This window comes from Scleropages formosus, chromosome 7 (assembly GCF_900964775.1).
Source record: "Scleropages formosus chromosome 7, fSclFor1.1, whole genome shotgun sequence".
Classification (NCBI taxonomy): Eukaryota; Metazoa; Chordata; class Actinopteri; order Osteoglossiformes; family Osteoglossidae; genus Scleropages; species Scleropages formosus.
Window position 1 is genome coordinate 25,953,623 of NC_041812.1, and position 27,351 is coordinate 25,980,973.

A 27,351-nucleotide genomic window follows, 5' to 3' on the forward strand; every position below is an offset into this window, starting at 1 on the left:
TTCTTTCCAACCAATTGGTGCTCCGTGTCGACACGCCCACTACAGGAAGTTTGTGCCCCAGTTCCTTTGAGCTCTTCGGCGAGGGCAAAGGTTTATTTCACACTTAAAACTGCCCTTTGAAAAGGATAACAGCAGCTGAGTGAGGTATCCTCATAAATCTCAAAACATATTTCTGTTGTTATTTGACAGGTTATTCTGTTGTGTGAAGTAACTGTCCAGGCCACGATATTTGCGTTATATAATATTTTAACACTACAACTTCACCACTGACTGATTTTAATTGTGGTCCGCGGCGCCACAGGCCACTCGTGTGAAAATTTAGTAGTAATGTAGTTTATTCTTTCACGGGAATTCTAACAGCAGCGTTTATGACCACTTAAAATTCAGAAAAAAAAAATCTTACGTGAGTCTTGCACGTATCATTAGTGCGATAAAAAATAAAAAAATTCAAAATCTGAGGTGAAAACAGTGCCTTAAGTTCATCATGACTGACTGTCTTCTGGTTTATTAAGATTCATTTCAGAAAACAGGAGCCCCTTCCCGCAAAAACAAAGTTCTACGAATGTGTTCGTACTTACATTTACATTTATTCATTTAGCAGACGCTTCTCCAAAGCTACGCCGTACATCTCAGAGAAAATACAATTTGTGCATGCAATTAGGAAAGAGACATAGTTGCAGACATAATCATGTGATTCATTCTTAAAGTTAGTTTCTTTTCACTTTGCACCGATGTTCATTGCACAGGTAGGTGGATAAAACTCAGAAGAGAGGAATGAATCCTGATCACCTTCCTACAAGTTTTTATTTATTTTTTTTAAAAGGTACACAAACATTTAACATACAAAACAGGAGTAGCAGCTGTGTAAAGGCTTATCTCATAAAGTTACGGTGCATGAACATTTACACCATACGTGAGCTTGAGAGATCATGGGCGAAGTGAGTGCGGAAAACGTGAGTTTTCAGACCCTTCTTAAACGTGTACAGAGTTTCAGCAGTTCTGAGTGAAAGGGGAAGGTTATTCCACCATGTTGGAACCAGAACCGAGAATCTCCATGCTTTACCTTTCGTGCGCGGGACCACCAAGCCAGCAGAAGTAGACGAGTTCATTGGTGGTTGCTTTGGAGAGAAGCATCTGCTAAATAAGTAAATGTAAATAGCTAGGAGCAGTTCTATTGATGCATGTAGGCGGGATTAAGGGTCATTAATTTCATTCGGGCAGCTATTGGAAGCCAGTGCAGAGAAACGAGTAGAGGAGATACATGGGAACGCTTTGGCAAGTCAGGCACAACGTGCAGCAGTGTTCTGTATCAGCTGCAGAGGTTTTGATGGCTTGGGAATTAATAACTAATAATTAGTCTGTGTGCACTGCATGGAGGTGCCTGACGTGGGCAGAATGAGAGCAACACACCAGATAGCATTAGTGTTAGCCTTATGGGACTGTTTGTATCAGCAATTAAATGTGAAAATCTGTGTTCTTTACAAATGAACAATGTCAGCAAATCAGGTGCTCGTTGTTAAGTTAGGCATAAAAAGAGTTAGTTGTCTTACAGAACAATAAGCGTCCTCTAGTTGTGGATGATAGTCTCATACAATATTGTCAACATAAGGCAGAGCTTAATATAGCTTTTTTTTTTTTTTTTTTTTAAACAATGTTGGTGTATGGAGACTTTTATGATGAGGTAATTTATGGATATTTGGTTGCATTGTAAGCTTTTCTTTCTGGGCATTTGAACTTGAGTTTCTTACACACACACACAGACACACAATTTTTTCCCCTTTCTGTAGGAGGGACATTCAGTCCTGCATTTTCTCTCTTTGTATTGGACAAAAGCTTCTGACACAACAACGGAGAGCCATAACTCGACAATGAATGGCCCCTTTCTCATCACTGGTGGTGGAGGTTACTTTGGTTATCGGTAAGTCAGTCTCAACAAAGGTGGTAGCACAGGCAACTTTTGACCTTTTCTGCTTTGCTTTTAAATTTTGTGAACATACAAGTAAGTGTGGTGTGTAGCTGCTTATTAAATATTAAAGACTTCTTTCCATTATTTTTCAGCCTTGCATGTGCATTACATAAAAAGGGAGCTAAAGTGATACTGTTTGACATCCAGCCACCGAACGAAGAGATCCCAGACGGTATGGAATTCCTGAAGGGGGACATCCGAGAATACACAGAGGTTGAAAAGGCAGCGCAGGGAATGGACTGTGTTTTCCACATTGCCTCCTTTGGCATGTCTGGCAAGGAGCAACTGAACCGAGGGCTGATTGAGGCGGTGAATTTACAGGGAACTGAGCACGTGATCAGGGCTTGTGTAGCAAACGGCATCCCCCGGCTGGTGTACACAAGCACCTTTAATGTTGTCTTTGGTGGGCAAATAATAGAGAATGGGGACGAGAGCCTTCCATACCTGCCTCTCCACCTACACCTTGACCATTATTCCAGGACGAAGTCGCTAGCAGAAATGGCAGTGCTGAAAGCCAACGGTACTGCTCTGCATTATGCTTCAGGCATCCTAAGGACATGTGCCTTGCGTCCAGCGGGTATTTATGGGCCTGGTGAACAGAGGCACCTGCCAAGAATCGTCCGTTACATTGAGAGGGGCATCTTTAGATTTGTGTATGGAGAAGCCAGCAGCCTGGTGGAATTTGTCCACGTGGACAACCTGGTATTAGCTCATGAGCTGGCCGCCGCAGCCCTAACATCCCGCAGGGAATACCGTGCTGCAGGGCAAGCCTATTTTATATCGGATGGCAGGCCTGTCAACAACTTTGAGTTTTTCAGGCCGCTTGTGGAGGGCCTGGGTTACGACTTCCCAAAGGTACGGCTGCCCCTCTCCTTTGTATACTACTTTGCGTTTCTTACCGAGGTGGTTCACTACCTCTTGGGCTGGGTGTACAACTTCCAACCACTGCTCACACGCACTGAGGTCTACAAGACTGGTGTCACCCATTACTTTAGCATTGCTAAGGCCATGACAGAGTTGGGCTATAGACCTCAGAAGTACAGCTTGAATGAAGTAGTGCAATGGTTTAAGAATAAAGGACACGGGAAGAAGCCTATGTCACCCTTTAGGAAGATATTGAAGGGCATGGTGCTTACAATTGCAGTAGTTGCTGTGCTGTTTTCCTACATACCAGTTGTTGGTACCTAAGTGTTTTTGGTCGTTACGGTATACCTTAGGTTTATGATTCATACCTCAGTATTAGGAGACCAAATTAACAGAAAGCTGAATGTTTGACGACTGTATTTCGACTAATACAAGCAGTGGTGTTAGTTCATTGAAATCGCCTTGTTAGGCAAGTTACCATTGTGGGGAAGCTGAATTACAATTATCCCCCCCTTCATAAAAATAAGGGGTTCCCAGAGAAAAAACATCGCCCACTGTATAATTAATTATGAAAATTAAAATGTGGTTTTACTGCATACCAGTAACACCAACATACTGTATTTTTAATATTTTGCATCAACGAAAATTGTTTTTGTTAGAGACCAAGGGCCAATCCGCAAGGCAGGAGTACCCCCTGGACAGGATGCTCAAACTCCGCACAGACTGAACTGAATTCAAACCTATGTCCAAACAGCGCAGGTGCTGTGAGGCAGCAGGGCAACCCCACTGCACTGCTCCTATTTTCATTCAGTCATTAACAGTAACCATTTGTCCAATGCAGAGTTAAAGTGTTTGGATTTAAACGTGGTTTGAACGCCAGTTTAAAAAACGACAACAGACCTTTTATACATTGGGGAACGCTCATTCTAACAACGTCTTTTTAAACTCCCGTTTACTATTTTATCTTGTTTATATCTTACTGTGGCTTGAAAAAAGCTGTTTTTAGCCTGTACCAGGGCAGTTTGTCTTTTAAAAGGTGCAGTTCTCATTTTTAAGTGGTGCTACACTACTGAGTATTCGGTTTTCTGCTTTTTAAATGAAAATAGTATTTTAATTAAAAACACTTTGCTACCACAATACTTGTTTTCTGATGTGGAGCATTGTGTGTTTTATTTGGATTTAAATATTCCCTTTCACTCTTGTCTGGGTGACTGAAATGCACAGGAGCCCTGAAAGACAGTTCCTTTCCTGTTTAAATACTTTGTTTTTATTGGGATGTCTTCATACCAGCTTTTACACAACATGAAAACTGCACAGCAACTGCCCATGGAGTGACTTTTTTCTTCTCTAAAAATTGTCTTCAAGTATCAACATTGACAACGGGATTTCTCCACTTAAGTGTTTATCATTCTCGGCTTGTAATGATTCTTTCCATAATTAGACTGTTTTGTACCAGTGTACAAGATAGCCCGAAACCCATGCAGCAGCTGCATTGCACTCAGACTGAACTGTCATTTTTTAAAAGCTGCCATTGGCTAAAATGACACAAGTAAAGGTGGCTGGCCTGGAAGTTAAATTACCAGGCTACAGGGAAAAATGCTATTGTACTGATTTATAAGCCTGCTGTATTAAAGGGTACAGATGCTCCTCTACTTACGATGGTTCAACCTACGATTTTCCGAATTCATGATGATACGATGGCGATACGCATTCGGTAGAATCCGTACTTCGAATTTCAATCTGTTCCTGCACTTGTGATATGTCGTACGATACTCACTCCTAATGTTGGGTGATGGCAGCGAGCCGCAGAGTCCACTCAACCACGCTCGCAGCAACCTCATAGTGATTACGTGAACGAGTGTAAACAACTGCAAGTGTATACAACCGATACTGTGTTGAAAGCGTTTTTTTATTTTGTGTTTTCGTATCCTATCATGTTTACTAAACGCCCATGTGTGTCTCCTGCTTAAATTTGCCCAGCTGTAGGCTATGGTAAGTGTTCTGAGCATGTTGAAGGTAGGCTAGGCTAGGATGTTCGGTACATGCAATACTGTAGTCTTTTTCGATTTTTCCACTTATGATGGGTTTATCGGAACGTAGCCCCATCGTTAGTTGAGGATCATCTGTCTATTTTTCCATAAGATGTTGTACAGAATTCTGTTATAGCAGGCCTGAGTGTACTTCAAAATTAAGAAATGCCTAAGAAACGTGCATTTAGTTGGTCAGTCCCACCTCAGATGCTGCTGGGAAGCAAGTAGTATCTTGGCTAATACTGACTCGTAAATTTAAGATACTGAATGATTTTCAGCTTACAACAAAGAATACTGTAGACAGTTATCAAATCCATTGTATGTTTCTGTTGCAGTAATGTCAAAGGGTGACATTTAAAATTTTACCATAGAGGGAGTTATTGAAAAGTAGAAACACATTGATAAAAGGGAAGCTCAGAATGTGAATCTGAATATTGCTCATTTTGCAGGAAAGGCTTGATGGACCACAGTGTAAAAACTATTTCTCATAAAGCAACGTCAATGTCAGTTTCTTTGTGAATTAGATTGTCATGGAATATAGCATGTGATCTTTTTGAAAGAAAACTGTGGTGTACTACTGTTTTTAATGATATGACTGTACTTTGTGATTTTTTTTTTTTTACTTGCCTTATTAATAGTCTATTGTTCCAATCTATTGTGCTTTTATTGATGTAGACATTATTAGACTTATGTAATACTTCTGAAATATAATGCAGAATGGTCTGTTTAAAAAATGGCTTGAAAGCAATCTCATAATTTAGTGTTTGTAAAGTACAGTAAGATGTGACTGTTTGAAAGAGAATGTATCATACAGACACAGATACTTATAAATTCTGGGACACCTCTTGATCTAATGTGGACTTTAGGGAAAAGGGAACATGGATGATCTGAAATAAATGGAATTTTGTTGAGTAAATGTCAGCCTCTGACGTTTGCCCATTTTATTGTATCAAGCCCTGGGAAATGCAAAGAACAGCGATCGTATTTTGTTACTGCCATACTTTGGCTCCTAAAATAATGTAGTATAATTTAGGTAATGTGTCGTACAGATGAATAAATAGTGCAAGGGAATTGTTTAAAAAGGTCTTTTTGCACGAATAACTGGCACCGTTTTTCAGGGGTGCAGTAGCGAGTCATTGTCGCCAGGGGGCATCCGGTGTCTCGTCCCCAGAAGAAATACAAACGATAGAGCAAAGTTTTCAGCCTTACGACGCGGAGCCGAGCGCGTTCATTCAGAAGACGGCGATAGCGCGACGACTGAAACGGAGACAACGCCAGCCTCGCGGCTAAAGCTTTGCGTCGGTCCCTCTTAGGTAGATGATTGAACGAGAAACGTTTCTCTTTCGTGGCGTGAAGGGAGTTTGCCGGATTACTTAAATTTAGTGCGCACATAGTATGTATTATTTTTTTCCGGTGACTTCAGAGGCAGAAACAGTGGGAGCCAGTGCTGGTGGAACGTAGGAAAGAAGATAAGTTGATATTTTGAAAGACGCGTTACTCGTATTGCATTTTTTGTGGCTGCGCCCACACACACACAGCTTTTGAATGTTTGTTAACGCGCCTTCATCTAAACGCATTTTATTATTGACCGCGCTTTCCCCACATCATGGCCATGGCATGGTTAGTGTGACGGGGTCCTGTGCTCTGTGCGCGAGACAGCGAAGTGCACTGTGTGACTGTCGTCGTGACCAGCGTTGCCGTTATTATTGATGCCGCTCACTGCTTGGGCTCGAGGTACCTGTTCCGCGAGTGTCGCGCGGCGATGCGCTCGAGCGCACCGAAATTCGCGCCTCGGGGCTCTACTTCTCGCGCTGGAGATATAAATAGGGAAACGTGCCGTTCATCTCGCTCTGCTTCGGCTCGCCCCCCTCCGTATTCCTCCCCGTGCAGCCGTGCTAGTTACGATCATTGTTCCTCTCCGGCATTAAGCACATTCCAGAGGGCCGCAGCGCAGCCGCGTCTTCTTCCTCACATTCCTTCCGCACAAACGAGTCCCTCCACTCGCCCTTTACAATAAGCGCTCGCGCTTCTGCGCCAGACTCAGTCTCGGGCTTCGGCAGCTGCGCTGCTCCCGCCGGGCAATGCAGCCTCGTTTATCGGTGCGCTCCATGAATTGTGGAAGTGGACGCCGCATGACAAATCCAGGAAACTCGTAAACTCCTCGGCGCAAATTCCTCCGCGGAGCGCGAGCGCGAGCGCGCCGGCGCCGATTGTGAAGACGAGGCGGCTCAAGTTATCAAAGAGCACAAGTGGAAGTGCGCGCGCCGTCCGAGCGGAGGCTGCAGCGGTGCGAACGGCGGGCGCCGGGAGGCGAGGAGGGAGGAGGGCCTCTCAACGGCCTCTTAAGTGCGGGCGGCGCTGCGTGTCCGACATGGAGCGGTCCGAGGACCCCGCGGGACTCCGGGCGAGCAAGTTGATCCAGTGCGTGTCTCTGTACGGCGCGGCTGGCGCGGCTCCCTCGGCCTCCTCGGGGGGAGAGGCTTCGGAGCAGAGAGGCAAGAGGGGCGGCGGGCCTTGTGCTCCTCCCCAGCGGCTCCACACCCCCGCCGACGAGCTGCCGGCGTCCGCAGACAAGGTGCTGGCGGTGGCCCCGGCGAACGGGAGCCGGGCCCCGCACTGGGACGCGCACTGGGATGTGCTGGCCTCCGAGGACAGCCATGGCGCCCGGCCCGCGCCCTCCCACCGGAGACACTCCGCGGAGGTGCAAGCGCACAGGAGCGGCTCCGAGGGCACGGCGCCCGCCAAACAGGGGCCTTTTGCCTCGGCTCCGGCCGGCAGGGGCGCCGGCGCGGCGGGCCCGGCCCAGGACAGGCAGCCGAGCCCTAGGAGCAGCCTGCTGCAGCAGCGCGACGGGGGCTACGCGCCGAGCCCCAGGTCGAGCTACGCGAGCACGGCCAGCGACACCAGCAAACACTCCAGTCCCAGTCCCAGGGCCAGTTTTATCGGCTGCGACTGCAGCAGCAAGCCCGGCAGCAACCGCACCAGCGGCATCAGCATGGGCTACGACCAGAGGCACGGCAGCCCGAGGTCCAGCACGGCCAGCCAGTGCTCGGCCGGCGCGAGCCCTCGCTCCAGTTGCTCCGATCCGCGGTACGGGCCTTCGGCGAGCCAGGAGCAGGAGGGCGTGGCCCTCCAGGGTGCTCCTGTGCTCAGCCCCCGCTCCAGCATCAGCAGCCAGGAGGGAGGCGCGAGACCCTCGCCGGGGTTCAACTGTATGGCGAGCCCCAGGTCGAGCATCTCCAGCCACAGCTCCAGGAGTTCCCGCAGCTCGAGGGGATCCGTGGGCATGTTTTCGGAACCGCAGGGGCCCTCCCCTCGCTCCTCCGTGATGGTTCCCGGGTTACAGGAAGATGCCGTGGTTCAAGATTTCAGAGACTCGAGCTGCTTGCAGAATAGGAGCCGCCTGCAGTCGTCTCCCGGAACCCAAGACGCACCTCAGCAGGCTGCTCCGCTGGGACTGTACCCTGAAGTTGCCGCAGCGGTTCCGGCACATTTCGCTTATGGAAACCCTGCGAAAAACTCGGCCCTGGGCCACAAATTAAAGTTGCCCCAGCAGATCGCACCGTGTCGGGACAGTGGGCCAAGCCAGGTAGAAAGAAGACTGGAAGCCCTCACCTTAGAGCTCGAGAAGGAGTTGGAGATGCACGTGAAAAAAGAGTATTTTGGTAAGTCCCAGTTTTCCCGTGGGCGGTACAAATCATGGTGTGACTATAATGAGGAAAGGTAGGACTTGGCAATGAAGAGGTGCATTTTTCCAAAATTTGTACCGCAAGTGAAAGAAGTGTCCCCTTCTGAGCGTCTTCCACCTCCCAGATCTGCTGCTCAACAGGCCGTTGCTGAACAAATCCAATATTTCAGGGTGTGAAAATGACCAGTGCTGTATTTTCTCAGTATAACATTAAAGCCGAATTGAACATCATACTCCCCTGGTGACGGATTTTACAATTCAGACCCCGAAACGTGTCAGATTGCTCTAAAGTCTAACGAAGAAGGTAATATTAAAATAGTTATGTTTGAAGTTCCACTCCCCTGCCTTAGACCCAACTGTATGTATTAAATATTTCATTGAAGGCCTGCAAGTTCAAAGGTGTTTATTTTTTATATGCCGTAGGACTGTTTTACAGATGCTGTTTGCCATTGCAGAATTCTTTACTTGTATTGGCATGTAAATAAACTTCTTCAAAATTCTCCTTAAACCTTTCACAGGTTTTCATTTATTTTTTGTGATATTGTTTTGATTTGGCATTAATATCAGATGTACTTGTTGAGATGGGATGAAAGGACTCGGCAAAGCTGCAAGAAAGTCCTCTACTTGTGCCTCCTGTAAATAGACTTTCCGCTGTGGCATAAACCATCCTTAAGGTGAGAAGAAGTGCTCCAAAAAGCTCCAGACAATTTAGAGTCGGCAGATCTCTGGGTTTCAGATAGTTCCAGCCCTTTCCAACGCCAGCTCCTGTAGAACAGTGCTCGCCTGTGGTGTGTGAGACCAGTTGTTCGCTTATCAGAGGGCAGCAGGTGAAAGTCAAGAGAGAAGACGGAAGTTCTCGCAGCAGGCAAAGAAAGTGCGCTCTGTATTCACGCCGCCTGCAGCCGGATTCATCGGCGTGCCGTTGAGACCCGTAGCGCTGTGCCTGGTGCTGCCGACTCGCGATGTTGTTTTGCATCCCGTTTTGTTGCGAGGGGGTGAGGGTGGCACTGTTGCTTGTCATCAAATTAGCTGTAAATCGACAGCTGGCTTCAGAAGACAAAGCTGTTGCCGCAAGTTCATCCAGCCCCGGCCTGGCCTGGCCTGGCCCGGCCCCCCCACAAAGCCATTCATTAGCCAGTCAGTGGGGCTGCTGCACATGCTTGGCATGGGATCTTGGCAGTCTAGCCAGACAAAACCAGGGGTGTGCACTGCTGGCAGGGACCCTGGCGGGGAGGGGGGTTAAAGTCTGATCACCTGCTTAGAATAATAATGGCAGCAATAGTGCTTTATTGCAAAAAGCATAATTTTAAGTTTGGGCTAATGGTATTGTATTTATAGTGACATCCTCTCCGCTTGTCGCTCTTGCTGTTTGACTTGACACGACCCCAGCACTAGATTCGATCGCTCAAGGACATCGTTTTAATGCTAACCATTTCTTCCTCACTGCTTGGAAGATGTACTATTGATGTTTCTGAACCTAGGATTTTAGAAATGCAGTCAATTGGGTGGGGGAAGGGAAGAAATTCTAAGTCTCTGGGTTTGTAGCTGATAACGTAAATGAATGGTAAAGAATGGTAAAGAGATCCAAACACAAGGTGTGCACTGTATGGTATTGTGCATTTCAGTAAGAGTACGATGTGGATAACGTTCTTCTGAGTAACGTTTTCAGCCAGATCCTTCCCTTGCTTTCACTAGACTTGTACAGTGCTCTAGTCTCCACAGTCCGTTGTCTTTTCTTGCCTTTTGACTGCCACGGTTTTGCTTCTCATAAAATGATGTGCAAAATGACTACATATGCCTGCTCACATTTTTGTGGCTGGACGTTAGTAATGACTTGTAAAACAAGCACATAAATACACTCGAACAGCTGAAGGTAATCCTTTTGGGTCCCTTTCACAAAGTGGGCTTCCTGTACTCATTCAAGCATGGAGGGGATTTATGGGTCTCTTGAAATAAAGTCCTCATTAAAAGTTTCCAGCTCAGCCTTCTCCTATCATGTAAACACTGACTGGCCTTTTTCAAAGACTGTTTTTAGAGATATGCTTAATTTGCTTTGCAGTGACTTGACATAAATATTGAGCTCCTTTTAAAATATATATTTTTTTTTTGTTTGCTTGCCTAAGATGGAGTGTAAAACAGTCTAAACTTCATTTTTTCAGGAAGAACATTCCATAATCTGACAAGGACTGTTAGACTGCCGTATATAAAGCACAGTCTGTGCTCTAATGTTAGTACTGTATGTCCTACAGGCTTGAGAAACTACTGCACGACAAGTCAGCCCTCAGGGTTTTTACTTCTGTTACAGATAACTTGTACAATCCTTACATGGTAAATTACCTTGGACAAAAACATCAGCTAAGTAAAGACTAGTGGTGGTGGTGGTGGTGATGATGATGGCGACGGTAACGTCTATAGGATCTACGTGCTCTAAGTCAAAATGGCTTAGAAGTGGCAAAGATGGTCAAGATACGTGGTAAATGTGGTGTTTGACACATCTGCTTCTGCGGTTTAGGGTGTTCCTGCTATTAACAGTGTTTGGATCACTTTTAAAGCCTTATTGTAATGAAAACCTGTGAGCTTCTGGGAGTCTCAGTAATGCTGCACCTGTGTTTTCGTGTGATGAATGTATGACCTGGCTGTTAGCCAAGCCAATCGTTAACGTTTTTTCCACGGTCATATCCGACCTCGTGATTATACGTACTACTGCTGATTCCCTTTGAGGCACAGGGAAATTACTTTACCATAGTATCACAGTTTCACAGTAGCATACCTAAAAAAGAGGAGCCCAGCCATGGTCCTTCACGGCTAGGATTCCACAAGTTTTATAGAGTTCATTATCAATTAATGCATTATTTGATTCTCAAACAAGAATTTATTATCCAGGTGACAAGCTACATTTATTCATTTAGCTGATGTGTTTCTCCAAAGTAAGTTACATTAAGTAACTTAAAATTACATGTACATATTTCTACAGCTGGGCATTTTTCCTACCGAGATTTAGGGTAGGAAATATAAGCAGAATGTAAGATATGAACCAGCGACCTTCGTATCCAAAGGCAGCAACTGTAACCGTTACGCTATCCGTCACCCCGGTAACCTGGTGAAAAGTTAAGGTTGCGTGACAAGCAGCATGTTCTGTGGCCCTTAAGGACTAAGGTTGGGGGGCTACTGATTTAGTCCAACTAGTGCCGGAGGGGTGCTAGAGACTCTCCTTGAGTTTCCCTTGTTTGCGGCGATCAAAAGTCACACGGACGCTCGTTTTATAAGCAAACATTTTGAAGTACTTTTCCGTTACGCAAACTTAACGTGCAACGTTGGCTTTCCATTGCGTTTGTTTTGAAGTTGCCTTAGTAATTTTAGTTCCTGAGGGCAGGAGGCATTGGTCATTGCTTCACCCAACAATACATTCTGGTATTTGGTTGATTAGTAACGCTCATCTACAAAGCGGAAAGCGAAAGACCCGGAAAGACCTTCAGGTCATTTGTCATGGTTTCTGCGACTGTTTAGGGGTCTCTGTTTTGGGGGAACATGTGGGGGGGGGAAATGCTGAGATTGATAGACTGTTGTTTTTGATGAGCTCTTTCCTTGCTAGGATTTGGCCTGTTAATTCTTGTGTTGGATGTTGCAAGAGAAGTTTTGTGACTCCCCCTCCTGGGTCTTAGGAGTTCCCCCCTTAACCGCGACAACCCACCCTGTCTCTCTCTCTCTCTCTCTCTCTCTCTCACTATCTCAGGTATCTGTATCAAATGTGGGAAGGGGGTGTATGGAGCCAGTCAGGCCTGCCAAGCCATGGGAAACCTGTACCACACAAACTGCTTCATTTGTCACTCCTGCGGTAAGCTGTCCCCCTTTCCAGCTCAATCACTAGATCATCGTTGTTTCTCTCACCTTTTATGTGAAGTATTTTGCTTAGCTTGCCATGTTTTTTTCTTTTTTTTTTTTTTTTTTAATAAAGCGAAGCTAAAATTAATCTAGTTGAAAGCTACAATGACAGTTCACTCATACAGGGTTTCACTATGCAGCTTGTGACAATATGCAACCTGTCACACGTTCCTTGCATAGGTCAACAGCCGCTGGCTCTTTCTGTCATGGCTAATATTAGTCATATCAACAATTTCTCCCCATGTTTTACTTTGGCATGAATCCTGTTTAAATGATGTGAAGATTAAATGTTACCTTGAGTACACAGTGGCATAGCTCAAAGGAACTAGGAGTTTAACCTGGTCCTATTCTGGTCCTATGAACCTAACTTAACATTGAAGCGGACCTTTTATTGGCCTTAGTGTACTGCAGGTCATACTTAACAAAGAAACGGGGGCTTTCGGGTTTTGGAGGCGGGGTTCAGGTTGTGCCTAGGCCTGTGGCTTCAACAGAAAGCTGTGTGAAATGAAACCATTCTGGGAGAAACTTGAAGTGTATTTCAGGATTATCGAGGAGGAATGGGTCGATTTCGGAGGAAACTGGAAGTGCAGGTGGCAGTTTTCAGAGGAGGGCACTTTTTTGGAAGACCATTACTGTATAAGCGCTTTGGCGTAACGCTGCATGTCCTGTAGCTGGGCTGGATGCTGTGTCAAGGTACATGCCTGAAAGTGCAGGCTCTGAAACGCTGCCCCGCCCATCAGACACAAAGTACTTGACAAATAGCCAAGATTTTCCAAAGGATGGATGTGTTTGGAGTAGTTTGTACACACAGAGCACACTGCAATGGGAAAACAACCCCTGTCCTTGTGAATTTTTTTTTTTGTTTTGTGCATTTGCACAACATATGTTGTTAGAATATGTTTAATGGTCTCTATGCATAGCCACATACTCAGTCCTCTGATCCCCGTAATTGTCGCATGTCTGTCTAACTCTTAACACTGTTCCAGTTCAGTTTTACACTAATTTGCCTACAACACCCTCCCACCCTCTTCAGTTTTTCTAGGTGTTTGGCTGTGAGATACCTACCAGTCCCCTACACACAGTGCCACACAGGCAAGCTGGCAGAGGCTGGACTGGAGGATGCTGCTTGCTAGAGGCAGGTTTGCAAGAAGTGTTGATATAGCAGCTGCCCTACCTGCTCAAAGTGAGGGTGCTAGTAATGATGTACCTCAGCAAAACTGCCAGTTACAGATGTGACTAAAGATGTGCTCAGAGAGCTTTCTGAGCTCTAGAGACCAGCTGACTAGTTGAAGAAGCACCCAACTAGTTTAGTCACTTGTCAGCCCGAAGTACCTTAGCATTTACTACTGTGACTGCCGTCGGGACTTCTCCACTTTATCGCCAAACCCTCCTCGCCCCCGACCCCTGACGTTCCACCTGCTGTGATCGCGCTCCATTGGTCAGGCCCTTGTGTGTGTTCCACTCGGTCGGAATGCCACGGTGTCAGAGACAAAGGTCATGTTTGCATTGCAGGGGGAGGAATATGCAGGGAATGCTGGCTTTGTGCGTCTCCACTCCCAGCCCCTACCGCTCCTGCCCGCTAAGCACAGCATGCAATGGAGTCCCCGACCGCTGTCAGGACTTCTTTTTAGCACAGGCTCGCCTAGGATGCGTGCTATGTAAACAAGCATAGAGACTTACACTAACCCACACACCTTCATGGTTTCTGTGGCGCCATGCAGGTACAAGTTCTGCTTCATTGCAGCTTGCGAAGTTGCAGGCAGTTGTACGTTAACTGTTGCTTGGTTTGCTTGTAAATAGCTGTATGCCATGCCATGCCATGCCGTGCCATGCCAGGACATCCATCTATGATGACGAAGACTGGGGAAATCAGGCCTTATGTGAGTGAACTTCTTGCTCATTGCGAAATCTACAGAGCTGCAAATGAAATTGCATTAATAGTGTTCTCCACATATGATGGGAAGATTGTATTCTCTTGAAAAGACTTCAGCGGCTTGAAATGTTGGAGAAGGAAGAGAACGAGAGATGAATGGACTGAATCACAACAATCCTGGACACACACCTGTCAATACTGAAGGCATAAATGGAAGCCAATTTGGATGCCTTCTGTCCATGTGGTCGCTAAGAGTTGACATCCGGTTGACAGCGCTTAACAGCAACCAAGCTTTGTGCTGTGACTGCTGAAGCCTGCAGACTGTAGAAGGAAAGAAGTGCTTGTTGGAAGGGGCATGAGATGTGGTGTCGTGCCTTGAAGGCAAGACCCAGCAGTTGAGATAATGACTTCAAGTAAAATTTAGAGTAAAAAATGGTAGAATCCTATTGCAGACTAAAGGAGTGATTCTTGGAAGTACACAAGCCTTTGTCTTGCTCTGGGATAATTGGAGGAAGCTCTCTGAAGGTTGACAAATAAACCTTTGAAACGGGCCCCAGGGCCTTTTGTTTTCCGGTGCTTCATTCACACATTCATAATGCTGTTGCCTCGCTCGCTGCAACTGTCGCTGATGTGATACGGGCCAGGTGGGTCACCTGACCTTGGACCCCGCCTGCCAGCCGCCCCGGTCATTACGCATGTCATCGCTGCCTGGGGCGAGGAGCCCACCGCAGTTCCCATTAGCAGGCAAGGAGAAAGGTTCTTCCAGCTGAAGCTCCTGCAGGTGATAAAGGCTCGATTGTTCTCTGAGAGGAGGGCGGAGGAGAGCACCGGGAGAGAGAACTGCGTCCAAAGCAGGCACTTTTCCTTGTACTCAAACCTTAGAGTCATACTCTCTCTCAAAGAAGAAACTAACGTTTTTAGATGTTCAAGCAGTTTGTCTCTTTGCAGTGTTTCAGTTTTCAGGCAGGATATGTACACTGTTGATGGATGCATGCAGTGAGGGCCCTATGCTCTGACTGGGGCAAAGAGGATTAAAGATGATATACACTGCAGAAATATGTACAACATGGTTCAAAGTGGGTTTTGTCAGTAGAGTTTTCTTGCAGGCTGGGCAGTTGAAGATGGAAACCTTTGAGAATCGGGAATATCAAGTGGTTGTGAGCTCCCAGGTTGACCTAGTGTCTCATCCTTCAGCAAGCGGAATTCTGGGGCTTGCATCTGGCTCTGACACAAGGCCGTTGCCCTGGAGTTAAACCAAGGGAATGGTGTAGATGACCTTCTTTTGGGGCCATAGAGGGAGAATGCGCTGCTAATGCCGAGGGCTGCTTTGAGAGTGAAGTTTTCTTTATACCGTTTGACAAAATGATATCAGATTTTTCATTCTCTACAAATTGTTGTGGACCTGCAGAGCCCGCTTGGTTGAGGTCCAGAGGCAGACAAATGAGGAATGTGAACTTGGAGAAATGTGATCCTCCTCCCATTGGCGACACATCCTCTGTGGGAAACAATGGACAGGATCCACTGGGTTGCATTGCCTCGCCCGTCTTTGTGAAATGGACAGAATTGAGTGCTGAGCGAGCGCACAATGATTCTAGCTTGAAATGAAATCATGTTGAGGGCAGGAAATAATGAAACCCAGAGAAGGAAGCACCCCCCCTCATCCGACTGTGCTTTGTCATGTTCACTGAAGGCAGAAAACCATCAAATCAATTTGTCCCCCTCTAAGCTTCAGTCCAAAAGCCCTCGGGGGCATTCCTGCCTCTGACCATCTGCTCCTCCTGAGCTCAGCCGACACTTGGGAGGTTTTGTCCACAAGCCGTGCATCATCGGTGAGCACGAACACCTGTGTGTTGCACCATCGATGTTGAGCGTAGCTCCTGAACGTCTATTTTTTGATGAACTAATTTAGTCTTCAGCAGTGCCTGCGTGCAGATGTGTAGTGTAGTGCATTTCTTTTTCTGCACTGCAGTAGCTAGGGGTTTGAACAGTTTTTGAACATTTTTACTTATTTTGCTCTCGTTTGCTAAATGAATTGTTCTCTCTCGCCTAGGTTGTGACACACCGTTGTGCTTGCTTTTGCTTTTCCATAAAACGTACATTCCCAGAACGGCTCCCCAGTAGAAAAGATATTACTTTGACATTTCTGTTGTCGTAACAAGTGCTTACTCTGGTGTTTACCGGTTCACCTAATGAGGTGTTTGTGGTCTCTCCTACCTGCAATGGTAAGTAAATTATGACGAGTATTGTGACAGTAGGATCTCCAGTAGAAAAAAACCATGGGGAGAGGAGACTGGAGAGCCCCACAGTGATGTCCCCTGCAGGCTCTCGGGGACCAAGGAGCTCCTGCCCAGACGCAGCCATCTCCTGTGACACAAAGAGGGTGACGGGCAGCAGGCCAGGCCCCTCCCCTCTCCCTGAGCTGGGCTCCTGGGTGGGGGATGAATAGGACAAGCCAGTGACCTCAGGCAGAAAGAATGTCCCTATTTGCACAAGCCCTCTGGTCCTTTTGGAGTAATCCGCGCTTGGAACAAGGAGGGCTGAGGAACGCTTTGTGTTTACCTCCCAGACTCGTGGCTTTCCCTTCAACTATTTATCTATTTGTTGGAAGCATGCATGGCAGATAGAATTGTGATGATGTGGCAAATGGTCATATTTTAGATATGCTGGGAACAGGTGCGGTCTCTCTTCTTTCTTTGAATGCTCCTGGAACGGAGGTCCACCAGCTTTACTTTTTGCAAGACGTGCTCATATTGCTGATCACTGCATTTTCCTCTTTGTGATATGATGCCTGCTACTCTGAAAGCTTTTAGTATGATATAGACCCTATGTATAAGTTAGCTAGGAAAAGGCAGTGGTAGTTCTGAAAGACTAAGCCCCAAGTACCAACTAAAGCCATGTATGTGGCCTGTGTTTTGCCACGTTGTGGCAGAGACCTCATGCAGTTTGATTTGCTGTATTTTTATGTGCGCACACTGCAGAGATCAGAAGACCTAAAGCTCTTGAAATGATGAAACTTGCTGTGACTGCACTGCACTGTGCTATATTTAGAGTAGTCATGGCAATTCCAATCTTTTATGAAGCCCGCGTTTGATTTAACTCAAAAGTTCACTCTGTTCTGGCTGTATGTTAAAGCAGATTCTGAATGGACCGCTTTTCTGTGTGCTTTCATTTTTCTGCGCTTTTTTTGGGGATCCTCTCAAGATGAGGCGGGGGAGATGGGGGTTCCCACAATGCTTTGGCCAAACCAGGAAGCTGACTCATTGTCTTGTCTCTGGCCTATGTGTGTGCTAAGGCTCACATTGTCCCTTTTCTTTCTGCCCCTCTCAGGGAGAAGACTACGGGGAAAGGCTTTCTACAACGTGAACGGCAAGGTCTACTGTGAAGAAGATTTCCTGGTATGTTTGTATGGCTTTGGGCAATTTTTTTATTTTTTTTTAAACACACAACTTGCACAGTCTACCTCTAATGCAAAAGTACTGCACTGGCTGTACTGAGTTCTCCACCTCTATTACTCTTGCTATATCTCAAGTATTATCCAGATTATCTTCTGTAGCCAGTAGAGCAAACATTGTGCAGACTTTCTATTCCTACTTACCCTCTAATTAAGCCTTTAAGGGGCCTCAATTCTGGCATCAGATGCAAAGTCACCGAGGTTAAGATAGGCGGTTTAGAAGTTGTAAAGGCTACCTCCAATTGATTGGTCTGTACTGCCCACCTTTACATGCCACCCCTGACAGAACAAGCCAAAAGCCCAAAGTCACATTTTACATGTCACATTCTTTCAGGATTGAATATAGCTTACGTCCCCACTGCCACCCATCATCAATGACCGTTTGTCCAGTGCAGGGTTGCAGTGTTCAGGAGTCTATCCTGGAAGCATAGGATGTGAGGCAGGGAAACCTTGGACTGGACTGTAATCCACATGCACACACATGCATGCAGTCTGAAACCGCTTGTCCCAAGCGGGGTCGCAGCGAACAGGAGCCTAACCAGGGCACAGGGCACAAGGCTAGAGGGAGAGGGGACACACCCAGGACAGGACGCCAGTCCATCGCAAGGCACCCCAAGCAGGGCTCGAACCCCAGACCCGCCAGAGAGCAGGACCTAGCCAAGCCGGCTTTGCCACCACGCCCCCCGTGAATCTAATCCATTTCAGGACAACTATACACTCAATTTTTCACTCACACATGCAAACACTAACCATTTCTCTCAAAGCACATCTTTGGACTGTTGGAAACCCATAGGAACATGGAGAGAACGTGCAAACTCCATACAGATTGACATGGATACAAACTCACATTACAGCCTACAGCCCTGGAGGTCTGAGGCACCAGCGCTACTCACTGCACCACCATGGCACTTTGTTACATCATTGAACAATTGCTGACACCATCAGGGTGTAAAGAGTTGCTCCTGTCTTAAGTTTGGAGGAGAAGAAAAGTGCAGCTTGTCAAGATGGGCGAAGAAACAAAATTCCCCGTTCTCGAAGAGAGCGATAGCACCCCTGTAGATAAGGCTCTGCTAGAGCAACAAAGTAGCGTTTACTCAGTAGAGTCATATATATAATATATATATATATATATATATATATATATATATAATATACACACACACACACACATAGACTGCATACTGTGTGTGTGTGTGTGTATCATTCATCCCATGCAGTTGGTCATTTTTCATGATAATGACATTTTCTGTGTCTTTTCTCACAGTACTCTGGGTTTCAGCAAACAGCAGACAAGTGCTTTGTGTGTGGCCACCTAATCATGGAAATGGTAAGACTTTTGCATCCGAAAATGGGGACAGAGTGAGGAGGCAAAAAGCTGGTGCACAGAAAATCTCTTTGTGGTCCATTTTGAAAGCTGATGTTAAATATCGGCTGTTTGTACCATGGCCTGCTCTTCACCTGTACCCTCTTCTGTTGCTCTTAGATCCTGCAGGCACTGGGCAAGTCATACCACCCAAGCTGTTTTCGCTGTGTGGTCTGTAACGAAGGTCTGGATGGAGTGCCTTTCACAGTGGATGTGGAGAACAACATCTACTGCGTGAAGGACTACCACACGTAAGACTTTTCCACTTTCTCTGAACGTTTTGAGACCATTGCCAGCTACCTCTTTGTTGGTGGGGCTTTGGCTTCATTGTAGCTATAAATTCCATTAGAGTTTAATTCATTCAGTTGCTCTCTATCCAGAAGGTGATACAGAGTCAGTGTGTGTAACAGCTTCTAGGTTTAAATGAATATTTCATATATGATCTCCAGAAAGTCTTGGAAAGAAATGGTTGTACATGGTGAGGTCCCGATACAGCTCCAAGCGAAGGACAAGTTCAGATTACCGCTCCGTCTCTTTTCTGGTACAAACCTGGTTCTTTCTTATTTAATTTCAGAGTTTTTGCTCCTAGATGTGCCTCATGCAACCAGCCTATCCTTCCTGCCCAGGTAATGTGTTATTAACCATATGGTTTATACTCGTACCAGGAGTGTACTACAAATAACTGACTGCCACGAGATGTGTCCGTGTCCTCCCAGGGCTCAGAGGAGACCATCAGAGTGGTGTCCATGGAGAAGGATTATCACGTTGAGTGTTACCACTGCGAGGTGAGATGTCACCGTCCATCATTGCCTGTCCTTCTGTGTAGTTTTCCAGTCTGTGCACAACCTGTCCAAACTGTGTAACAGTCATTCCTGTCCTACAGGACTGTGGCCTGCAGTTGAATGATGAGGAGGGCCAACGCTGCTATCCCCTGCAGGACCACCTGCTATGCCATAGCTGCCACCTGCATCGGCTGAAGGGTCAGACAGCACCCCACCCACCTCCCAGCTATCCCATGCACGTCACTGAACTGTGAAGGCGGCCGGAATCGGCACGGTGCCCAGTGGGACGGTGAAGGAGCCGCTGAGGTGGGAACAGGGCTAGAGAGACGGATGCATAGAGAAGACTGAAGATGAGCAAGTGAGGTGATGGAGCAGTCTTCTGGAACGTCACATAAGAGGAGTCTCAGAGCCTTTAAACCAGGATGTTCCCCTCGCCGTCCCACCTAAAAATCAACGAGCGTGATGCATTTCACCAGTATAAAGTCACTCTTGGAACGCATCCACCAGGACACAGGAGCTGTCTTGTTTTCCCCGTTGTGCCCAGTTTGGCAGTAGAAGACCATAGTGCCTCTTAGGGATTGAGCGTTCTCTTAGATGTGACTTCACCTAAGGGACATACCACACAGCTGGCTTTGTGGTGAAATCCCAGAATGGAGGTAAATGGTAACACAGATGTCTCTCACTGGAAGTGGCCCATGTCTGGAGTCTAGCACTTAAAAATGACCACTTTCTCATTGGTCGTTGCCTTTTCTGTTGGCTATGCAAGGGGCCCGCACATCTGGGTGGGGTGAACACAACATTCCACATGCTGCCCACACGTGTATCTTTCAGATGATTCAGACTGCTCAGTGATTTGACTGTATTGTTTGAATATATTGCTGACATGTGCTCTGCCTCATGCTCTGCACACTCACCTACACTAGTGTCATGTGATCATTTAGATACACAAGCAGCATCTTGTTTTTAACAACAATGGCGGGATGGGCATGGTTGCGTGCATCTCTCGCTATGTATGTATTAATGTATACATGCCTGCATATACTGATGATCCGAAATCAGTCCTCATTATTCCTCTGCCTTGATTGGTTCTCTTTTGTCTATTACCTAATGGAGTCGAAGGCCAGTTCGTGAAGCTTGTAGCACATAATTTTAATTTACTGTACATCATTGGTGTAGCTGCTGGTCTTTCTGGAGAAGATCCAGGATGATGTGTTGGTTCCCCCCCTCCTGTTATCCATGTCATTTTTTTGCTCATGTCCCTGATCCCTTGGTCTGCAGGCTTGGGAACCTGTTGACTGTCGGTGTATCTCAAACACTGGTTTGTTGAAAGAAAGCACTGATTTCATTATGTCCTGTTTACAGCATTTGTTTTTTGAATGCATGTTCCTTTTCAAAAGAAAAAATCCATATCTTCCATAGCGTGCGTTGGAATGTTCTGAAGAGTGCAAAGTTCCTCACCTCTCCGCTGAGGTTGGAGAGACAGGAAAGGTGTAAAGATTGGAAGTCGAAATTGCTTCTGGTTTCATTACTGATGTGTCCCTCCATTCTCTCCACGGGTTTGGCTTTGTTGGGGCTACAGTTCAGCCTGTCTGCTGTCATTCTGTTGACCAAAAAATTACCCAGAGGTCATTGGCTTCTAAAGCAGGAGCCACACTCCCTCCTTCAGAGCTGTCACTTGTGACAGCAGATCGACGTTTCTCCTCATACTACTGAATGTGAACGGAGCCCTGGAGTCGTAGAGAACACAAGATATAAAATGGACCTTTGAATACCCTTTGAGAAATCGTGGTCTTTTTAAGATCCTTTTGTGTCCTGTTATAGTTCTTTTCCTACTGCATTCCACACTTTACAGAAATTTCATCTTGTATTCCCACTTTAATACTTTGACAGGTGTTTGACTCATCATTCCTTTGATTGAGCTGTTTTTCTGTTATTAGCATGGCTCACTGAAACCAGCACAGTTAAAAAGTGCATTGGACTCTTGGCGCACCCCTTTCTTATTGTAATATGTGCATTAAAAGCTTTTATAAATTAAAGTACATGTATAAAACACAGTACAATTACTGTTTTACCCAATGTTAGTGCTTTTGTAACAGAAGCAAAGGAAAAACTTCAAGATGCGAAGAGTTATTTTTTTTTTCTCCAAGATACTTTCCATTGAAAGACATATTTTGATACACTGTGCAATTAGGATAGCTGTAAGTTTTGTTTCTTATGCCATCAGAAATCCGAAAACGTAGCTCTGTTCGGTATGTAGCTCTCGACATGTGTGACACTTCTGTATCTTTCAGTGTATGATTTCCTAGATGTTTCATGAACACAAATAAAACAGAGGAAATGTAGATTTATTTATCTAAACTTATTTAATGAGTTAAAGTCAGGTTTGTCCTTTAACCTTAGATGATCTGCTTTTTCAATAAAGTGGTTTTGTAGTGAAACTGGTTTTTGGGCTTCTTTTCCAGTGGATGCGTTATGTTTTTGGAGACACACTACTGCTCCCTATACCAGGTGTTGTTACTCTGAAATGGGGTTTTACTATTAAATAGTGGCTTTATGTACATTTAGCTTCAGGGATACTTTTTCTCTCAGTTTACTCTGAGAATAGTTAATTCAAGTTATTTAGGAATACAGTTGCACCACTGAAGAGTTTGTGTCAGTAATTTTGTGATCTAAACATGTTTGTGTTAGATTGTGAAACAGCTAGGATCCTAACTATATGTGTGTGTGTTTGTGTGTGTGTATATATATATATATATATATATATATATATATATATATATATATATATATATATACACACACACACACACACACACACACACACACACATATCTACATGCACAACCAAAACTTCAATCTTTTGCACAATTCTGTGACCAGGCTGAAAAATATCGATATGTTCTTGAATATTCTTAATATGGACCCAACTGAATTGTGTCACTAGACTGGTGTGGTGAGTTGAGTCTCATTTTTGATCCCCAGCTCTTATAAATTTAAAGTGGAGTGCGTTAATGGGTTCTTATGTGCCTTTAATAGAATGTTTATCATCATTCATTTAGCTGACACATTTTTCAAATGATGTAAGGTACTTACAATGATTTACCCATTCATATACCTGGGTAATTTTACTGGAGCAATTTTAGGGTAAGTACCTTGCTCAAGGGTACTATAGCTGCAGATGAGGCTCAGACCTGTAACATGTAGTCTAAAGGCAGCATCTCTAACCACTACGCTACCAGCTACCCCAGTCAAATGAAACCCAGTTTAAATGTGTCTTGGTAAATGTGATACAGCATGCAAGACAAGAAAATTTCGACACACCGATTCTGATGACGAATATATTACAGGGTGATGAAGAAGGGTTAAGAGAACCAAGTTATGATACAGTAACAGTTAAATGAAATGGCTATTGTTGCAATTAGCCAGTGAGCTCCACTGGGAGATTATCTGTCTGGCCTGGAATTCTGAAAATGTTTCGATAGGGGGGAGAACGCCACAGAGCTAATCTAAATGGAGAAAGTGTTGTCAGGGTGAAAAATGCTGCCCTTGTCAGCGCAGGCCCCAGATCAAAGCCTGGCGGGTCGTCCGACGTGAGCGCTAATAAAAAGATCAGAGATTGAAAGGAGAGGTTCAGCGCCTGGCCATGGTGCCCTAGAGGAATTCCTGTGTGCTGCACCGTATTGTCACTCCCCAAGGTCTCAATCATGACCAGACATCCATAGGCACCAGCGCTGGGGGCCAAAAGCTCTTTGATGCTCCGAGGCCAGGACCTGGGCCTCCCGGGGACTCTGTGAACCCAGCGGGTTGCCGGACCGGCCTCGCTAGCCGATTATTTGAGTTGTGTTTTAGGGAGTTAAATTAGCTTGGTGTTGTTTGTCAACAGGGCCAACGGGCAGATTTCGACCATCTTCAAAGCAGCGGAGAACTATTGTTTGGCTTTGTGAGCCCGGACACCGCTGGGTTTTGATAAGCGCCTTATCTTTCATTTGATGAGACTGAGAAGAAGCATAAATATGAAAGAAAGGCTGCGGGTCACAGGCACGCTCTTTGTTACTTGAATGGAATCCAAAAATGTCGGGTATGTAGAAAACTGCTTGGAAGTATATATATCGTACAATTTGTTCCGGGGGTCACCCGCAGCACTCCGTGAATTTGACCGCTTTGACGGCAGCACGCAGGTGATTGCCGTGAATTGTCTGCGTGTTGCTCGGGGCGACACAGGTGTTACCAGCCTGCCTTTACCACTGACGTATCGGAGCTGTTTGCCGAGAGCTCAGTTTGGCCGTGATCCTTTGATGAAGGAGAACGATGAGACTGACCTCTGCATTCCAAACACACACACACACACAAAAAAATGCATGAGTGGCTGTTAATGCTGGCTTACCCTCGCCTTATGTTTTCTTAAGCGCTACAGAAACACAGCCAGGGGTGTTCGTAGAGTATCAACAGGCGCTACAGTGTGTTTCTGTAGCGCCTGTTGATACTCTACGAACACCCCTGGCTGTGCTAACAGGTAGACAATGGTCTTCCCAAGTTCGAGCAGAAGCTCTGGTATGTACCGTACGTCACTGCGCTCTCCACATATTTGCGATTCAGTGTACTGATACCGACATCGCTGGGGTTCTTGGGCGTGAGATGCACGCTTCGCTTTGCGTGCTGTGAACATGGACCGGTGCGCCTGGAGAGGACTGAAAGGAGCGCAGAAGGAAGGCGTGACACAGGAGCCGGTGGTTCGGGCACGGAGAGATTCGGAGCAACTAGGAGCATAGCGAGGAATTCTGGGACCCCTGAAAGAACATTGCTCTGCCCCCACCAACCAAAAAAAAAAAAGATCTGTGGGCCACTGGAATCGCCACCACCGTTCGCCCCACTGTTGACAGCCCAGCGAACAACGGGAAGTGTGTGCTTTTGCTGGGTGGGCCATCTCATTATGGCGCACCCAGCACAGACAATGAAACGTGCAGCTGAGTCAACTTATCACTCCTTAGCGTGTGTGGGCACAAACCGGCAGATCAAACGGCGTCCACAGCTGTTGGCCAGGCTTGCCAAAATCAAGAGGGTCTTGGTTTGAAGAGTTTCATTGTTGGTGAGGTCAAAAAGGCCCGGCCTGCCCCAGGAGTGGGGGGCCCTCACAATACAGGGGCTCTTTCTCGTGGTGCGCATCAGAGCACCCGGAGCCACGGCTTCTGAGGGGCGGATCCTGACCACAGGAGAGAGACATTCCCCTTGCAAAATCTTAACCCCACCTCTGTGTAAAAGGAGTGCATGTAGGCAGGTGGAGTAGGATTGGGATCCATGGATTTATTCATTCGGGGGTGACATTGGAAAAGGTGTAAAGAAATGCATATATCTTGTCACCATGACTTTTATAGTGTCATATCTTTTGAGGTGCCTGAACACATCGACAGTGATGTAACCTGGGGTTATGAAGTGTTTCTGGTTCTCGCACTCCATCCATCCTGTGTCCAGGTAGCACTGCCTTGAGTCCACGACTCACCTCTTCTGATCCACAGCCCTCTAGACTCCCCCTCTGGAGCCTCAGTAACAACTTTGACAGCCTTCCTCCGTCTGCGGGTAGCTCCCGACATACGACAGGCCTTGGACAAAGACTTCCTTGAAGACCCCCTGCACCCTAATTCAATGAGCAACACCTCTTGTCCTCCTGTCACGTGACAATAACGCAAGGAATTATTGCTGACTCAAATAACTGTTTACCAGTTTTATCTATTTAGGCATCTCATTTGCATGATGAACTTTGCTCACATATCAGATTCTTTAACCAATTTCCTTTAGTGCCACGGTAGGCAAAAGTGAGTTCTAATATTTACTGAATCTTGAATCTGTTTTCACAATTATTGTATACAGATACAGATTTCCATATTTCCATTCAGTCCTCAGTTTCTCTATTATGTTTTCATAATTCCATTTTCATTCCAGTCATTTTCAATTTTTTTTCTTCTCAGATGCAATCAAAAGTGTCGTGCTTCCTGCTTCCAGGCACAAAAATACAAAGGATAACTTCTGTTTGAACTAATGTGTTGTTGCCTAGCAACCTTTCTCATCCATCATCGCTGTCTGATGTCCACTGAATTTTTGGAGCTGTAGGTGCACATTGAGTTTATGCAGTGCTTCACAGTTCTGGGAGACAGAAATATCTCACTATTGTTCATAAGCACAGCGGTAGCTTTCTTTTACGAAATTATCAGAGAAGGTAAAAGTGCACGTATTCCTGCGACATTCTACTTCGCTGTGCAAAACTGAAGCAGTTCACACTGTGCAACATGAACGCCACCAAATTCAAAATACAAAGTAATCTTGAGAGAACAGCATAAGGCTTTGTTGAGTAGGATGATACGGAGTTTCACCATATTGTCTAATTTTTTTGTGTTATACCTGTTTTACCCACAGGGCTCAGAATGATACTATAGTAAGTGCGGAGGCATCTTTTGCAATGATAACGAGATATAGAAGACACGGTGCTTTGGAAGAAATTGCTTAAAGTTGCCATATTAATGATGGGCTGTAACAGGTTACAGAAATGCAGTGTTGAATACATTTGCATAATTAGTGTTTATTGGTAATCTGAGCCATTTTATGCAAGTGAAGCTCTTGCCTCCTGCTGAGCCAAGAGGATTAAAGTGATGAGTGCCACCTAGTGGCAAATTTAACTGCCATTCTTTGGATTTTAATTTATATTTTTAGATATTTGTTGTATGTAAATACGGTTTTGGAGAGAAAAAGTGTTGGCGGCTCTAGCGGGGCTCAACAGCAGTATGCACTCCAGTCTAGACACCCAGAGCGATGTGCGGCGCACGTTGATGTGATGCTTCGGCTGGTCTCCAAAGGGGGGTTTTCAGGCTCCGTCTCTTACAAAGAACGGAGATCCAAAGGAGTCACTTGAAATGGATCTTTGTGCACGTGGGGGAGTTGGGTGCTGTCTCTATGACAGGCAGAGAAGCATCACCAAGCTCGGTCCCCCTCCAGAGACACGAGAGCACAAGTGGCTTCTTCCACAGGCCACACTTGGGCTTCATGCATTTTTGCTACAAGTGGGAAAAGATGACAACCTGCTCCTGATAGGTGATTAATCGTTATCTACTGCGTATTGAACTAATTATGGGGAGGTGGTGGCGCAGCAGGTTTGGCCGGGTCCTGCTCTCTGGTGGGTCTGGGGTTCGAGCCCTGCTTGGGGTGCCTTGTGATGGACTGACGTCCCGTCCTGGGTGTGTCCCCTTCCCCTCCAGCCTTACGCCCTGTGTTGCTGGGTTAGGCTGTGGTTCGCCATAACCCTGCTTGGGCCAAGTGGTTTCAGACTGTGTGTGTGAACTAATTATTTGGATAGTAAGCTATCTACCTGATACTTGAGGTATGAACCAGATAGTAATGGTACTCTGCTGAAACCATTGATCGATGATTGGCTATATGGTACAAAAGACAGATGTGAGGCACTGC

The 27,351-nt window shown here is 45.9% G+C and overlaps 1 protein-coding gene across 6 annotated transcripts; it reads left to right on the forward strand.

Annotated features, from left to right (window-relative positions):
- The first annotated feature begins 73 nt into the window (after nucleotides 1–73).
- On the forward strand, nucleotides 74–20,446 carry LOC108926340 (short-chain dehydrogenase/reductase family 42E member 1-like). 6 transcript variants are annotated; one of them, XM_029253633.1, is made up of 10 exons: nucleotides 74–144; nucleotides 1,788–1,918; nucleotides 2,059–2,138; nucleotides 12,282–12,383; nucleotides 17,631–17,698; nucleotides 19,019–19,081; nucleotides 19,238–19,368; nucleotides 19,692–19,743; nucleotides 19,834–19,902; nucleotides 20,001–20,446. In XM_029253633.1, exons 2-10 carry the CDS (start codon nucleotides 1,869–1,871, stop codon nucleotides 20,151–20,153), a joined length of 768 nt encoding a protein of 255 aa, XP_029109466.1. In that variant the 5' UTR covers nucleotides 74–144; nucleotides 1,788–1,868; the 3' UTR covers nucleotides 20,154–20,446. The 6 variants fall into 6 exon arrangements, with proteins under 6 accessions (XP_029109466.1, XP_018594510.1, XP_018594511.1 ...); XM_029253631.1 differs by lacking the exons at nucleotides 74–144; nucleotides 1,788–1,918; nucleotides 2,059–2,138 and adding an exon at nucleotides 6,036–8,525; XM_029253632.1 differs by lacking the exons at nucleotides 74–144; nucleotides 1,788–1,918; nucleotides 2,059–2,138 and adding an exon at nucleotides 6,036–8,525 and having other exon boundaries at nucleotides 19,984–20,108.
- The last annotated feature ends 6,905 nt before the right edge of the window (nucleotides 20,447–27,351 follow it).

Bases quoted from the DNA above. Each gene is read 5' to 3' on its own strand.
- LOC108926340 (XM_029253631.1), top strand. From the start codon at position 7,232: ATGGAGCGGTCCGAGGACCCCGCGGGACTCCGGGCGAGCAAGTTGATC. The intron at 19,369-19,691 runs GTAAGACTTTTC...ATTTAATTTCAG, and splicing joins TGCGTGAAGGACTACCACAC to AGTTTTTGCTCCTAGATGTG. The intron at 19,903-20,000 runs GTGAGATGTCAC...CCTGTCCTACAG, and splicing joins TTGAGTGTTACCACTGCGAG to GACTGTGGCCTGCAGTTGAA.